At 41.1% G+C, this 14,279-nt stretch overlaps 1 protein-coding gene across 1 annotated transcript in view; it reads right to left on the bottom strand.

Moving 5' to 3' along the window:
* SEL1L (SEL1L adaptor subunit of SYVN1 ubiquitin ligase) overlaps positions 1-8,748 on the bottom strand; it is a 52,584-nt gene extending 43,836 nt beyond the window's left edge. Inside the window, exons 1-3 of the mRNA XM_079768821.1 lie at positions 8,563-8,748; positions 2,650-2,687; positions 1,327-1,558 (exon numbers count right to left, since the gene is read on the bottom strand). Of these exons, the coding sequence (XP_079624947.1) occupies positions 1,327-1,558; positions 2,650-2,687; positions 8,563-8,632 (340 nt within the window). The 5' untranslated portion in view covers positions 8,633-8,748. The remainder of the gene's footprint in view (positions 1-1,326; positions 1,559-2,649; positions 2,688-8,562) is intronic.
* Positions 8,749-14,279: the final 5,531 nt, after the last annotated feature.

The following is a 14,279-nucleotide window of genomic DNA, read 5'->3' on the forward strand; positions in this document are numbered from 1 at the left end:
CCTAAGTTTGCCAACCGCAGGGTCCGGGTTAGATTCTGATCAAGGGCATGTACCTAAGTTGCAGGCTCCTCCCTGGCTGGGGCCCAGGACAGGGCTCATGCAGGAGGCAATCAATAAAGTGTTCCTCTCACTTTGATGTTTCTCTTTGTCTTTCCCTTTCTCTTCCACATTCTAAAGAAAGTTGTCATTTTTTCATGGTGAAGGGACCGGAGTCCGTGTTGATGAAAACACCCTGGTGGCTGCGGTGACTGGCAGTGGCTGCAGCAGCGGGGTGATGGGGCTGGTGCCTTTCCCTGATCAGCCCGGTTGTCTCCCACAAAGGGAGGCCAGACTGTGGCTTAGGCCCGCTCCCCATGGGGAGCGGGCCTAAGCCGTCAGTAGGACATCCCCTGAGGGCTCCCAGTATGTGAGAGGGGGCAGGCTGGGCTGAGGGGACCCCCCTCCCAGTGCACGAATTTCGTGCACCGGGCCCCTAGTAAAATAATAAATGGGTATAGCAGTGATCTTTAAACAGAATTATAGAAGGGTGGAGGTATAGGATATAGTGGACACACACTGCTGTGATAAAGATCATGTTTTAAATTTAAAAATAGAGGGTGTCAAGGTGAAAGTTAGAAGAGGATTAAAGTTTATGTAAGCTTCAATTACAGAGGGATAAATACCTAAATCAAACTACCTAGGATGACTAAAAAGGTTACAGCAGTAAAAATCCTAACACAATTCTGAAAGTAACCAAAGTAGCATGTTAGACAATCCTTCCTGAGTTTCTAATGTGTTTACCATTCTCACAGATTATTACATACTGGGGTCCAAAAATAAATGTTAGAATATCTATAATAATAAAAGGATAATATGCCAATTAGACCAGATGTCATTCCTGACAAAGCTGGGGCCAGAGGGAAGCCAGACATGGTCCCTGCCTGTGGGCGGCCCAAGGGAAGCCAGCAGGGGTCCCGGGTGCCTGCGGGCGGCTGGAGGAGGGAAGCAGCCTGGGTCCTGGGTGCCAGAGGGAAGTCGGTGCCGGAAGGAAGCTGGTGCCAGCAGCCAGGGAAGGAAGACCTACTCTTGCACGAATTTTCATGCATCAGGCCTCTAGTTAATATAAAACAAATGCAATTTTGACTATTGAATTTGGCCAATGTAAAGTGGGTCAAATCTGTTAAGTGAATAACTTTGATATGTGAAAATCTTGTAAAACTAAATTTTATACATTATATGTAGTTAATAATCAGTAAACCCAGATTTCTGCATCTTTTTACACTAGCTTTAAAATTTCAGTCGTCTCCTTCCTAAATCAGGCAAAAGCAAAGAAAATGTCCAGACTACCTGGTTTCCGTACTTTCGTTGGTTCTTCATAATCTTTGTTTTCTGGATTTGAAGATTCTAGAAAGCTGATTTCTTCTGTGCCACTTTCCCCTTCTTGGCTCCTGGGGCTGTCTTCCTCCTCCTGAATAGGTGATTCCAACTCTGGCTCTTCTGAATCAAGAAATATCTGACCAGCGACTACTCTGCCTGCTGTGCTGTGGTCCTTTACCGACTCATCTGATGGCAAAGAAGTCTGAGAACAGAAAGTATTTTTAGTTATCAACAGTACCAAAATTGGCTTCAATCTAATTTGACCATTACTTTTATAATACAGATATCTCTCCTCCAGCTCCATACTTGCTCATCTCTATAGGTTTTTGTAGGTGTTTTATCACATTGTCTGCATCACCTGCCTAACTCTGACTCTTCAAATTTCAACTCAGATGTTACTTTTTCCAGGAAGCCTTTTTTTTTTCTAATTGATTTTTTTTCTGATGCAAACAGCTGCTGTATTTCTGCTAAAGAGACAATTAACACAGATAAGTCAAAGAGCTGAGTGGGAAAGGGGTAGATCGTGCAAAGTGGAAACCTAACATAAAAAGACACACATACCAGTAGCCTCTTTAAGGGAGGGAGAGAGGGAAGGAGAGAGAGAGTCCTTCGCGGGGATCGAGCTGCAACTTGGGCATGTGCACCAACGGGGAATTGAACCAGAAACTTTTCGGTGCACAGGACCACAGGATGACACCCAACCAAATGAGCCATACCGGCCAGGGATGGGAAGTCTTTCTTAATTCCTAAAGTTTGGGTTAGGATCTTCCCATACATGCTCCCAACATATCTTATATTTCCCCTTATGCTAGCCCTGTACTAAAACTTCCTGTTTCTTATCTATATTCCTTCTAACCTAGAGATCAGGGATCATAACTGGTTGGTCTCCTTGAATACATAATAATCAGCATTAACCATTCAATCAAGCAATTTAAGTGCATAACTCAACAGAAATAAATGGTAGAGAGTCTTCAAAATTTAAAAAACTGAAAATTAAAAAGAATAAAATCAATCTCTCATCAGGCAATAAGAGCCTTTAGGCTCTTTCACATACACAAACACACACATCTGGGAATATTCAAGTTGAAATTAAACCTAATAACCAACACTCTTAATGGAAATATTTATTATTTTCTCTCTCATAGGTCAGTGGGTTTTTTTTCTTACCAAAGAACTAGAACTATATTGATACCTGCTATGTTTTCTTTTTTTTAAAATCCAATTCTGTTGATTTCATATCCTTTGTTTTAAATCGGGCATCAAATATGATTCAATGCAAATGTTAGTACATACCTTGGAATCTAAGGATTCATCCTGGCCGCTTTCATCATCTGTAAAAAAATTTTAAGACAACTTAGTCATCTTTCTTGTTAGGAAGTCACAGGTATTATTAAAAGAAAGCGTTTGATAAGTACAACAAATAATAATCAGGCACTGGATAAATAAAACTAGAATTCTCTAAAGCTGGTTGTATTCAACAACAGTTCAGAAAAGATTACATGAAAGGAGAAAAAGGGGGTGAGATGGTCGTTTTTCCAGGAAAGAAATTCGCTTGATCTGTTATACAGGTAGGAGACCAACAACTACCACACCAAAACCATCCAGTTATTCTGTATATATTCAGACTACTGCTGAGAGTTACTAAATTTATAAAAATTAGTCTCTGATTTTGTGGTTCAGGATTCTATTCTTTTCCTCTGCTCAGAATCTGGAGTTACACCAGCTTATGTTAGTGCTGATTAGCACTTTATTGTTCACTAAGACTACTAAAGATGTACCCTAAGAACTATTATTATTATTTGACAGCAGAGTTAGTATACTGAGAGAGTTGTGTTCTATTTTACTGAAGAGATAACCAGATACAGGTAAAAAGTAGCATCATCCTATCATGTATTCATTCACAAAAGATATACGTATTTATTAAGAAATCAATAGCTTATATTAAATAGACAATGAATCCAGCCACTAATTACACCTTTTTTCCAAATTCACATCTGCTGCTTTGGCTTTGCCCAATTACATTAATTCTCCTTCTATTATTCTGTGTTTTCCTGGTATTACTTCTATTCTGGTCACTTGCTATTCTTTGTCCTGTTTTTTTGTTGTTAATCCTCACCGGATAATTTTTTTCCCCATTGATTTTTATTTTTATTTTTAGAGAGAGTGGGAGGGAGGGGGAGAGAGAGACATAGGGTCTGGGGATTGAGCCTGCAACCACGGTGCTGTGCCCTTGACCAAAATCGAACCCTCAACCCTTCAGTCCAAGAGCCAATGTTCTAACCACTGAGAAAACTCGCTAGGGCCTGTTCTTAGGTAAACACATTTGTCAACTCCATGTCCATATGCAAATGTTTGGTCTTTGTGTTTCTGGCCAGTTAACAAATAGAGAATCTCTAAGCTTTCTTTTCACTCTGAAAATTATGTTATTTTAGCTAGGAATGAGCTTCAGTTTTGCCTGTTCAATAAGTTATATGAGAAATTAACCAGAAGACAAAATGCCATAAGACCCTATGAGTTTTACTAGAAAATTTTGTGTTATGGTTGCCATTTATCTTTACTTCATATGGTCTTATTATTCATAACCTGTAATTCTAAGATATAATAACAAAAAACATGTTTTGGAATTTGTATTATCACTGAGCTAACCTTTAAGAAGTATAACCAACTCAAAATTATGTACAAAACACACAACTCTTTCACAGTTGGTTTCTTTTGAATATTTGAAAAAAGTCTATTAGTGAGGTTTTGTCATATACAAAAGTGCTGTCAATTCAAAGAAGCTTAAGTTACAGCTTCTTTCATATCACTGCTTTTAGATTACCTTTCACATATGTTTTCATTCTGGTGAGTGAGGGGGGAGGGGGGAAGATATAGCATGTCTTAATCCACAGTGCCCATACCTTTAGGTAGTGACGTCAATCCTATATAATAAAAGCCTAATACACTAAGTGTCTGACGGTTTGACCAGTCGCTATGATGTGCATTGCCCACCAGGGGGCAGATGCTCTGACCAGTAGGTTAGCTTGCTGCCGGGGTCCAGCTGATAGGGACTGGGCGAGACAGGCCGGACATGCCCTGGAGTTCTCCCACGGTCCCTTCCCACCCAATCGTGCACCGCACCAGTGGGGTCCCTCGGCCTGGCCTGCACCCTCTAGCAATCCAGGACCCCTCAGGTGATGTCAGAGAGTTGGTTTCGGCCAGATACCCGCTGGCCAGGCAGAGGGACTCCACCAGTGCATGGGTGCATGAATCCGTGCACTGAACCTCTAGTTAATTAATAATCATCCTGCATGCTAACTTCTTCACAATTATCACCCAAAGCCAAGTTCTAACATATGGTTCAAATTCCATTCTCAACAAATCTTTGGATAAAGGGGAAAAAATTCATCTCTATCATATATCGAAGTTGTATGTGTGAATGTATTTAATTAATCACAAACATTAACTAGTTAATAAATCAAGAGCAGACATTGAATATGCAAATATATATGGTATATCCCTAAATACTGAAACTTTAGATTATTTGGAATTCTTAAATCACTAAATTTAGTATCGTGTCACAACAGGTCACATATGTACCTAATCACTAAATAATACAGATGCCTATAAATAAATTTTAAGACATATACATTTGAGATACTACAAGCTGTTAGGCATTAATGTGTTTCTGAACTCCAAGAGACATGGAAACTTGTGACAACAGGGTTATTTCATGTGAATTGCATCATGCTTCTCTCTCTTTCTCTTTTCTCTTCACAAACAGGAATAGATACTAAGGTTACTGGCAAATAAGAGAATTCTTTCTCCTTTACTGAAGTGGGAGAAGCTACCACAGATGGTAGTTTTAAAGCATAAGCTATTTTCTCTTTCAAACTGATATATCTACTCACATAACACATTTAAAGAAGTTGCTTATAACCTGAAACTTCTGATATGTAGGAATCAGGTAAGGATTAAAGATACTGAAGTTATGCATCAATAAAATGAAAATAGTAATGCTTTTTATCAGAACACAGACATCAAGCAACAAGAAAACTGCAAAAGGATTCAACGAGGAGTTACGGATTTCTCACTCAACAGTATCACATCCAAAATATAATGGTTTGCATTACTTTAGTAATCGTACACCTTCCTTGGAAAAAGATCAATTTTCATTTTTATTTTATTAGCTAACAAAACTGCCAAGCACCAGATATGATATTCTTTTGGGAAAAGTAATGATTACAAATTCATTTTCCAACTCATCTTGTAAATTACACTGATACACCTTCAAACAGAAAAGCTTAAGAGTTTGGTGCAAAGAGATATCCTGTTTTCTGCTTTGCCACTGAATCTATGCGGATTCTAGGATACTCCTGATTCTTAATTACTCCTTTTCTGAAGCCTGGAGACCTGGGTTCAAAACCTGGCTTCATTATATATTGATTTTATCCATGTGGTTCAATATGGCAAACTTGCTCAGACTCCTTTTCCTCAATGTACCAAAGAAGAATAATACCATCTGCCCTGTTGACTCACAGTATTTTTGAGGAACAAAAGAACAATGAAACATCCTCTGCAATCTCTAATCTATTCTCTGAATATATGGTATTAATACAACTATTACTTGAAATACCCAGCAATGGACCTAATGTAAAAGACTCTGTAACGGTGTTTGGCCCAAAGAGAGAAAAGTAAACCATTTGCCTCTTCCTGCCAAAAATAAGAAAACATGTATTTCTAAGTGAGAAAAGTTACAGTACTTTTCACTATTATCTTGAGAAAATAAAGGAGAAATATCTTTTCAATATCCTCCTTTAAAATTTATTTATTCACAGAGAAAATAAAACATTTCCCATAAAAGTATCATTTTTATACATGCCTCTAAAACAAGATATTAGAGAATAGCTACTGACAGTGATAGGATCAAAATTCTTTTTGTTGGCTGATCATCATATTCTACCTGCTAATAAATGCAACTTCTTCTGGGTAACTATTAACATTCAAACTTTTTAAATCAACACAAAATTATAACCCAAACCCAGATTTTAAAATAGAAACAACTCTTTAAATCTAAACTAAAAATGAGTCTGACAGTGCATATAAATAAGCAATTTAATGAATAAAAGTCAACTGAAAATCCATGTACTCAATTTATAAAACTCTATCTCACATAAGTATTTTATGATATTTGCACTTCCTATCAGCCCAGTACTGCCTTTATTATCTGTCGATATGCACATCTATGTTATTTAGTTCTCTGCCTCTACCAGAGAAACGCTTTGACACAATTTAACTATGAGTGAAATCACAGCAGACATTTCTTGAACTTACATCAACACAACCCAAAGATTTAGCACTTCAGTATTAACAGTTTTCTATTATAACATACTGAGAGTCCCAAATGTTGGTTAATCGACTTCAAGGATCATCTCCACGGACATGAAGCTCTAAATATGTAAAATCTAATCAAAGGAAGATGCAGCAAAGTGTCTGTATGCTTTAATTTTCTTCAAATTCTGCAAACTGAATTCACAAGGATGTATACCATGTTCTTTAACTAGTAGTTCTCACAGTTTAGTGTAAAGAATCATTTGTGAAGCTTGTGAAACTACAGACACCCTGACCTGTTCCAGACATAAAACTGCATTTTTAACAAACCTCTACAAGCAATTCTGATACAGGTGGTCCATGGTCCATCAAGTACTTTACCATGGTACAGCAAGTAGTTTGTTTTCATACTTCCTTTGATCAAATAACTGCTAGCAGTGCTTCAAGAATTATGTCAAGTTTTAAAGTTTTGGTTATTAAAACAAAGTATGGATGAAAGGGGAGGAGGGAGAATCAGACCTCAAAGCATGATGTTGGCAGTAAAGTAACTAGCATATGCTTGTTGCTTTTGAAATGGTATCTCAAACCACATTATGGATAGAATTTTAGGTTTAGACCTCTTATTTTAGAAGCAGAATGACGTTATGGCATTGACTTACAACTAGGGCAGACAATTTGGGGATTCAAATAACCATCTGGGAAATTTTCTGTTGAAAGAAAGGATTGACATTTATACCCTGCCTTGTTCTAAAAAAATTTTAAAGCCACAGAACAGCTGTCTTGTTAACGAAAACTGATTAAAATTCAAAAGCTTTACTGTACTAATTATTTATTTCCCAACACTTAGAAACACTAAGTGTTTCTTTACCAAACACACTTTCAAAACAGAACTTTTCAGATGTAGAGGGACTAAAGTACTGAAAGGAAAAGTAATTATTTTTAGAACCAGAGTATAAATCAGCTAATTTGTCAAATCACAGGAATTTCTAGATCTACATACTGGTTAAAAGTAGGCCCTGGCTGGATGGCTCAGTTGGTCGGAGCCTCGGCCAGGACACCCAAAGGTTGTGGGTTCTAGTCCCAGGGTGTGTAAGGGGGGCAGCCGATCGATGTTTCTTTCCCTCGCCCTTCTCCTCTGTAAGATCAATCAGAACATATCCTCGGGTGAGGATTTTTTTAAGGAGTTAAAAATTAGTTGCTATCCTTTATAAATGTATAGGGACCATGATTCCCACCCCCCCCACCCCCGCCAACAAATCATAAAATTACTGTCAACAAACATGGGACAACTCAAAAACACTGTGACATGGAGGTAAAAAAACACTTCCTTAGGAATACTTCTCTAAAAGGGGGAGGGAATGAACACAATTATATCAAAGGTTCTCGCGATTAATCAAAGAGACTGAGGACCGTGTCTCAGGTGCTAGCACACCACTGTCCACATCCTGGTTCTGGTGGACCTGGCTCTGCCTAGGGTGTCAAACACCTCATTTACGGGTCCCCAAGCCAGAGTGTCAGACCCGAGGCCGCACACAGTCTACCTGAGAGCCGAGCAAGCTCCGGGGGGCGGCTCCCGTGTCACGGTGGGTCTAACCAGCGGTGGCACTCCCTGCCAAGGACTCAATTCCTCCTTGGTGAGGAGTCCTGCAAAGTTTGCTCAGTGAGAAGAGGTGTGGGCACGGGGACCGCCCCTTCTTCCCCTGCATTCCCTAGTCCCCTAACCACCCTCTCCAGCTCAGGCCCACTGAAGCCCAAGGAACGACAGCGGCTGACAGGTGGCTGCGAGGTGAGACGAGAGAGAGTGGGCTCTCCAGCTCGAGCCCCCAAGGCCCGGCCCGGGATGGAGGCCGGGGGGGCGGTGGCTCCTGGCCTCCGACCCAGGGGGCAGATACTGACCCGAGGACGCCGAGGCCGTGCCCAGCAGCACCGCACAGAGCAGCAGCGTCAGCCCGATCCGGACCCGCATCCTGCTCTCGGGGCTGCCGCCACCCCCGGGAGCTGTCGCTTTCGCCTCTGGCACCACCGACTCTGCCGCCGCCGCCGCCGCCGCCGCCGCCGCCGCCGCCTCGCCGCTGCTCTTCCTGCTCGCGTCTCTGCCTCCACCCCTTCCCAGGCCCCACTGCCCTAGAGCGCAGCCAATCCCCGCCTGCCGCCACGGGCTCCTCGCCCAATCGCCGCGGTCTTCCCGCCCTCCTCCCTGCCCCGCCCACGGGGTCATGCATTGGCCAATCACTATGCGATGCTCCCACGCCGGCTTTCCCGGTTGGACCACGGCGTCACCGACATGGCCCCAGTTAATTGGTAGCTCCTGGATTCAACCAGCCCGGAATCGGCGCGGGATTCCAGGGCTGGGAAGTCACCGAAGACTACAAGTACCACAAAGCACTTCATGGGCTTCTCTCGTTGTGTGCTCTTGGGAAGCGTAGTCCACCGTGGGGTGTGCTTTGAAAGTGCAGGTGGCTGTTGAAATTAATCAAGAACTTAGCTAACACCTGGGCCGGACACTAACTCAAAGCCTTGAACCCCCTGGCTTTTTTTTTCCTTTTTTCTTTTTTTAGCCAAAATAAATATTAAGAAACATGCAATATAATGTGTTAAACGCTTCCTCGTCGTATAATTTGAAAAATTTGAATTGGAATAGTGATATCAGCCCTGAGGAAAAAAAATACGACAGGTAGACTGAATTATATATATATATTTTTTTCCTCTGTGAATTAGAGGTATTTTTTGAACTTAGATAAATAAGTACCATATACAGGGTGAGGCAAAAGTAGGTTAACAGTTGTTTGTATAAAAAAAACCCATACAATAATTAATAAATAATAACCCAAGAATAAACTGTGTTTAACGTACTCACAAGTAAGTCTACTTGAAGACACCCCCCGTATTTAAGGTCCCATGCTAGATGCTGCCTGGACAAATTAACCACTCCTGCCTGTTTCACTGTTTTCTAGTGTAGCAGAGAAAAAATAATTTTTTACTTCTATTTTTTTTTTTTTGGCTGGTCTAATAATCTAGCTGCTAGATTCTAGCATGAAATAGATGAACAGGAGAAAATAACTAAACTCATTACATATGTATATACAGGGGTTCCCTAAGAATAATGGGACCCCAGGAAACATTGGGCAGTTGAGCTTACGTGCCATTCAGGACTACCAAGAGGGCGACAGGGGTCTCGAATTTCTAAGGGAAAGTATGCAATTCACAAGTAGATGAAAAAGAGCAAAAATAAGATAAAGTAATTCTTGCTGGCCACCCAGAACTGATGGGACACAGAGGGAAGTCTAACAAACACACTTTGCGTGGCTGCTCCCTGTCTGTCACACTTAGGTCATACTATGATGCTAAGGTGATCACTCCCTTCCTTTAAGCAGGTTTTTCTGAGTTCGTTTAGGTAAGTAAAGGGGGAGGTTCAAAGGTCCTTTCTGAGTCCTTTTGTTTCTTAAAAAGAACCAACTTAAAGTAATAAATATCCCAAGAAGGCATATTTTGGGGAGGCAAACTCTACTTCCCCTCCCCAGATTTCCACATTCATTAACACACTCTCACCTTCTCATGGGATCCCCTACCTTCTCCCCACTGCCCTTGCTTCTTCTTCTTCTTAGTCACAGTTTTGGCATCTTTTCAGTTTCACTTGCATTTAGTCTTGACTGAGTCTTCTCTAACCAGGCCAATTCTTATTAATTTTAATTTTTCTAAGTGTCCACAGGACATTCACAAACTTGCTTTGTAAATAGGTTGTAAGCTTACTGAGCCCAGAGACAATTATATAATCCTGTGTATAGGTATATAGTACTGAGTAGGTAAATAGCATATATAGGTATATAGCATTGCCAGCTACTAGAACTAGTTAATTATTTATTGATTGATTGAAATGTCTTACCTCTAAAGCATTTGAATAATAAGATTCAAAGTACAGTACTTGCTATATACTATAAATTTAATCTTAAACTATTTTACAGTGAAATATTAAGGAGCATTTGTACCCCAATTATACAGAAAACTTACTTCACTCATCTGCACCTCATCTATAAAATGGGTATATTAATAATACCCTCTTCACCAGGTCTGTTGTGAGATTCAAAAGACATATGCAGAAAAAAAAAGTTCTTCCTCCATTACAGAATGTTCTACAGATATTATTTCTCATTGATTGCTTGGTTGAAGCAAAGGAACAAAGAAAACCAAAAAGTTAGTTTTACTAAGACGAACAATATTAGTTTCATTCCCTTAATTTAAAAAAAGGCTTAGAGCTGCTAGAGCTATTGTTTTTAGCCAGCAATGAGTAATATACCTGTTCTGAGACTGCTCATAGGACCTTGACTTTTGGGGGAAATTTCAAATCTCCAAAGCAGGTATTGAATACATTGTGGAAAGCCAGCTTTATTTGATCAGCTTGCTAAATTGCATGACAATTAGTTAGTGAAAAGGTTGTGAATTCTCCATAGCCTTTATCCAGCATACACTCCTCAAGGTTTCCTGTCAATATTCCCAGTAAAAGTTATGTACTCACTCTACTAGCACAAACTGTAAAATTATTTATTAATTCACAGACTTCTTTAATATTTGCTCAGCTGTCTGTACTCTGTTTAAGTTGTCCATATCAGTGTTCTGAGTCATTGTCATAGATTATCAAGTTGCAGAAAACCTGTTTTCTCTGCATTACAGCACAGCATAAGGCTCAGGTAATAAATGCCTTTTATGTGGATAACACTGATGTAACTTTATTCCATTGAAATGAATCAAGCAATCAGTCAATATTGAGACCCTCCTAAACGTGTTGAGGACTTAAATCCAGCTTGCTCTTCATGTAAGGACGGTGAGACAATGCTGAGAGCCTTTTCCTGAGAATGCCCTAGTCCACTATATCCTTTCCCATGCTATTCTTAGGGATCTCTTTGAGTTGGCAGTTGGGCAGGCTGCCAGTGCTGTATCAACATATCTGCCAGGGTAGGATTAGGGAGAGGCAAGGAGTAAAATATCCTCCCCCCATCAGAGCTTGGAGAAGAATATACTTTCTTTAATATTCATGAAGTGGATTAAAGTCTTTATTTTTGTGTTCCTTTTCCATGGAAAAATGAAAATATAAATCCTTGCACCATATTGTGAGATAGAGCCTGGTATCTCCCATATACATTCTGATCTCCTTGAATAATGGACAATGGCTTTTTGTTGTTGTTGTTACCCCTTACCCAAGGATATTTTCCCCATTGATTTTTAGAGAGAGTGGAAGGGAAGAAGGGAGAGGGGGAAGAGAGGGAGAGAGAGAAAATGAGAGAGAGAAAGAGAAATATCGATGTGAGACAGGCACCTGGATCGGTTGCCTCTAGGGAAGGGAATCAAACCTGCAACCTGGATACGTGCCCTTAACCAGGAATCTAACCTAAGATCTTTCAGTGTTTGGGCCCAGGCTCTAACACTTAGTACACCGGCCAGAAATGGACAATGGCTTTATTATTATTTTTTTAATATATTTTTTATTGATTTCAGAGGGGAAGGGAGAGGGAGAGAGGGAGAAAAACATCAATGATGAGAGAGAATCATTGATTGGTTGTCTCTTGCAAGATGGGGGATCGAACCAGCATATGCCCTGACCAGGAATTGAACTGTGACCTATTGATTCATAGATCAATGCTCAACCACTGAGCCACCGCAGCCAGACAATGGCTTTATACCTCATCATATCACCTGTAATCCCAGGTACACATATATAATAATAAAAGCTTAATATGCTAATTAGACTGGACAGCCAAATGACCTTCCAGATGTTATTCCGGATATCCTTCCGGATGAAGCCACAGTGGCAGGGGCCAAGGTAGAGACAGTTAGGGGCAATCAGGCAGGCAGGCGAGTGGTTAGGGGTGATCAGACAGGCAGGCAGAGGCAGTTAGGGACATCAGGCAGGCAGGCAGGCAGAGGCAGTTTGGGGCAATCAGGCAGGCAGGCAGAGGCAGTTAGGAGCAATCAGGCAGGCAGGCAGGCAGAGGCTTTTAGGGGCAACCAGGCAGGCAGAGGCAGTTAAGGGCGATCAGGCAGGCAGGCTGAGGGGTTAGGGGCGATCAGGCAGGCAAGCAGTTAGGGGAGATCAGGCAGGCAAGCGAGTGGTTAGGGGCAATCAGGCAGACAGGCAGAGTGGTTAGGGGAGATTAGGCAGGCAGGCAGTCCAGCAGTTAGGAGCCAGTGGTCCCGGATTGTGAGAGGGATGTCTGACTGCTGATTTAGGCCCTATAATAGGGCCTAAACTGGCAGTCGGACATCCCCCGAGGGGTCCTGGATTGCGAGAGGGTGCAGGCCAGGCTGAGGAATCATCCTGTGCACGAATTTTGTGCACCAGGCCTCTAGTTTAGTAATAAAAATAAATAAGCTTTGAATGTTTATTGTCACTTTCCATGATTATCAAGTGTCATAAAGGTCAGAGTATAGGTCTTAGGTTGTAGAACAGTGTACTTAAAACACCTAAGCTCTGCCCTAGTTGGTTTGACTTAGTGGATAGAGCATTGGCCTGCAGACTGAAGTGTCCCAGGTTCAATTCCAGCCAAGCGCACATGCCTGGGTTGTGGGCTCGGTCCCCAGTGTGGGGCATGCAGGAGGCAGCCGATCAATGATTCTCTCTCATCATTGATGTTTCTATCTCTCTCTCCCTCTCCCTTCCTCTCTGAAATCAATAAAAATATATTAGCCAAAACCGGTTTGGCTCAGTGGATAGAGCATTGGCCTGCAGACTGAAAGGTCCCAGGTTCAATTCCGGTCAAGGGCACGTACCTTGGTTGTGGGCACATCGCCAGTGGGGGGTGTGCAGGAGGCAGCTGATCGATGTTTCTCTCTCATCGATGTTTCTAACTCTCTATCTCTCTCCTTTCCTCTCTGTAAAAAAAAATCAATAAAATATATTAAAATAAAATAAAAATAAAAATATATTAAAAAAAGAAAAGAAACAAACACCTAAGCTCTGGAGCTGAGAGAATGAATGAGGTGGTGTGTGTGTGTGTTCAGGCTCTAGTTACTAAGTTTTATCCTGAAGTGACATTTACTTTGGAGATGTGTATTCTTTCTGAGCGGAGTTGATTCATATCAGGCAAAGGAAAAGCCAGGATACCTCCATACCCTGAATAAATGGACAGGCATCTTTTGGTCTTCCCCTTCCCCCGCTCCCATAGATTTGTTAACTACTGTAGATTCTGGAGAGAGACTAGATTCTGGAGAGAGACTAAACTAAATCCCAATAAGAATTTGGTTAAGTGAACTTTATAAGGTGGAAATAAATAGCTTGGAGCTCCCATTCAATTAAAAATACTTAACTCCTGAGTAGATGGCGATGCATTTAATGAGTGAATGTTGGGCTAGGAACATGATATAGTTATGTGCTGCTTAACGACAGGGATACATAATGAGAAATGTGTCGTTAGGCGATTTCATACTTGTGCCAACATCATAGAGTGCACTGACACAAACCTAGATGGTATAGCCTGCTACTGTAACTGCACTTTTATAGGAAGGACAGCACGGTAGGGAGGTTTGTTTACACCAGCATCACCACAAACACAGGAGTGCAGTGCACACCCTGACTCTAGGCTTTCCTTTTGTAATGCAAGTGCCTGAGCTAAGCATTGATT

Source organism: Cnephaeus nilssonii (assembly GCF_951640355.1).
Source record: "Cnephaeus nilssonii genome assembly, chromosome: 4".
Classification (NCBI taxonomy): domain Eukaryota; kingdom Metazoa; phylum Chordata; class Mammalia; order Chiroptera; family Vespertilionidae; genus Cnephaeus; species Cnephaeus nilssonii.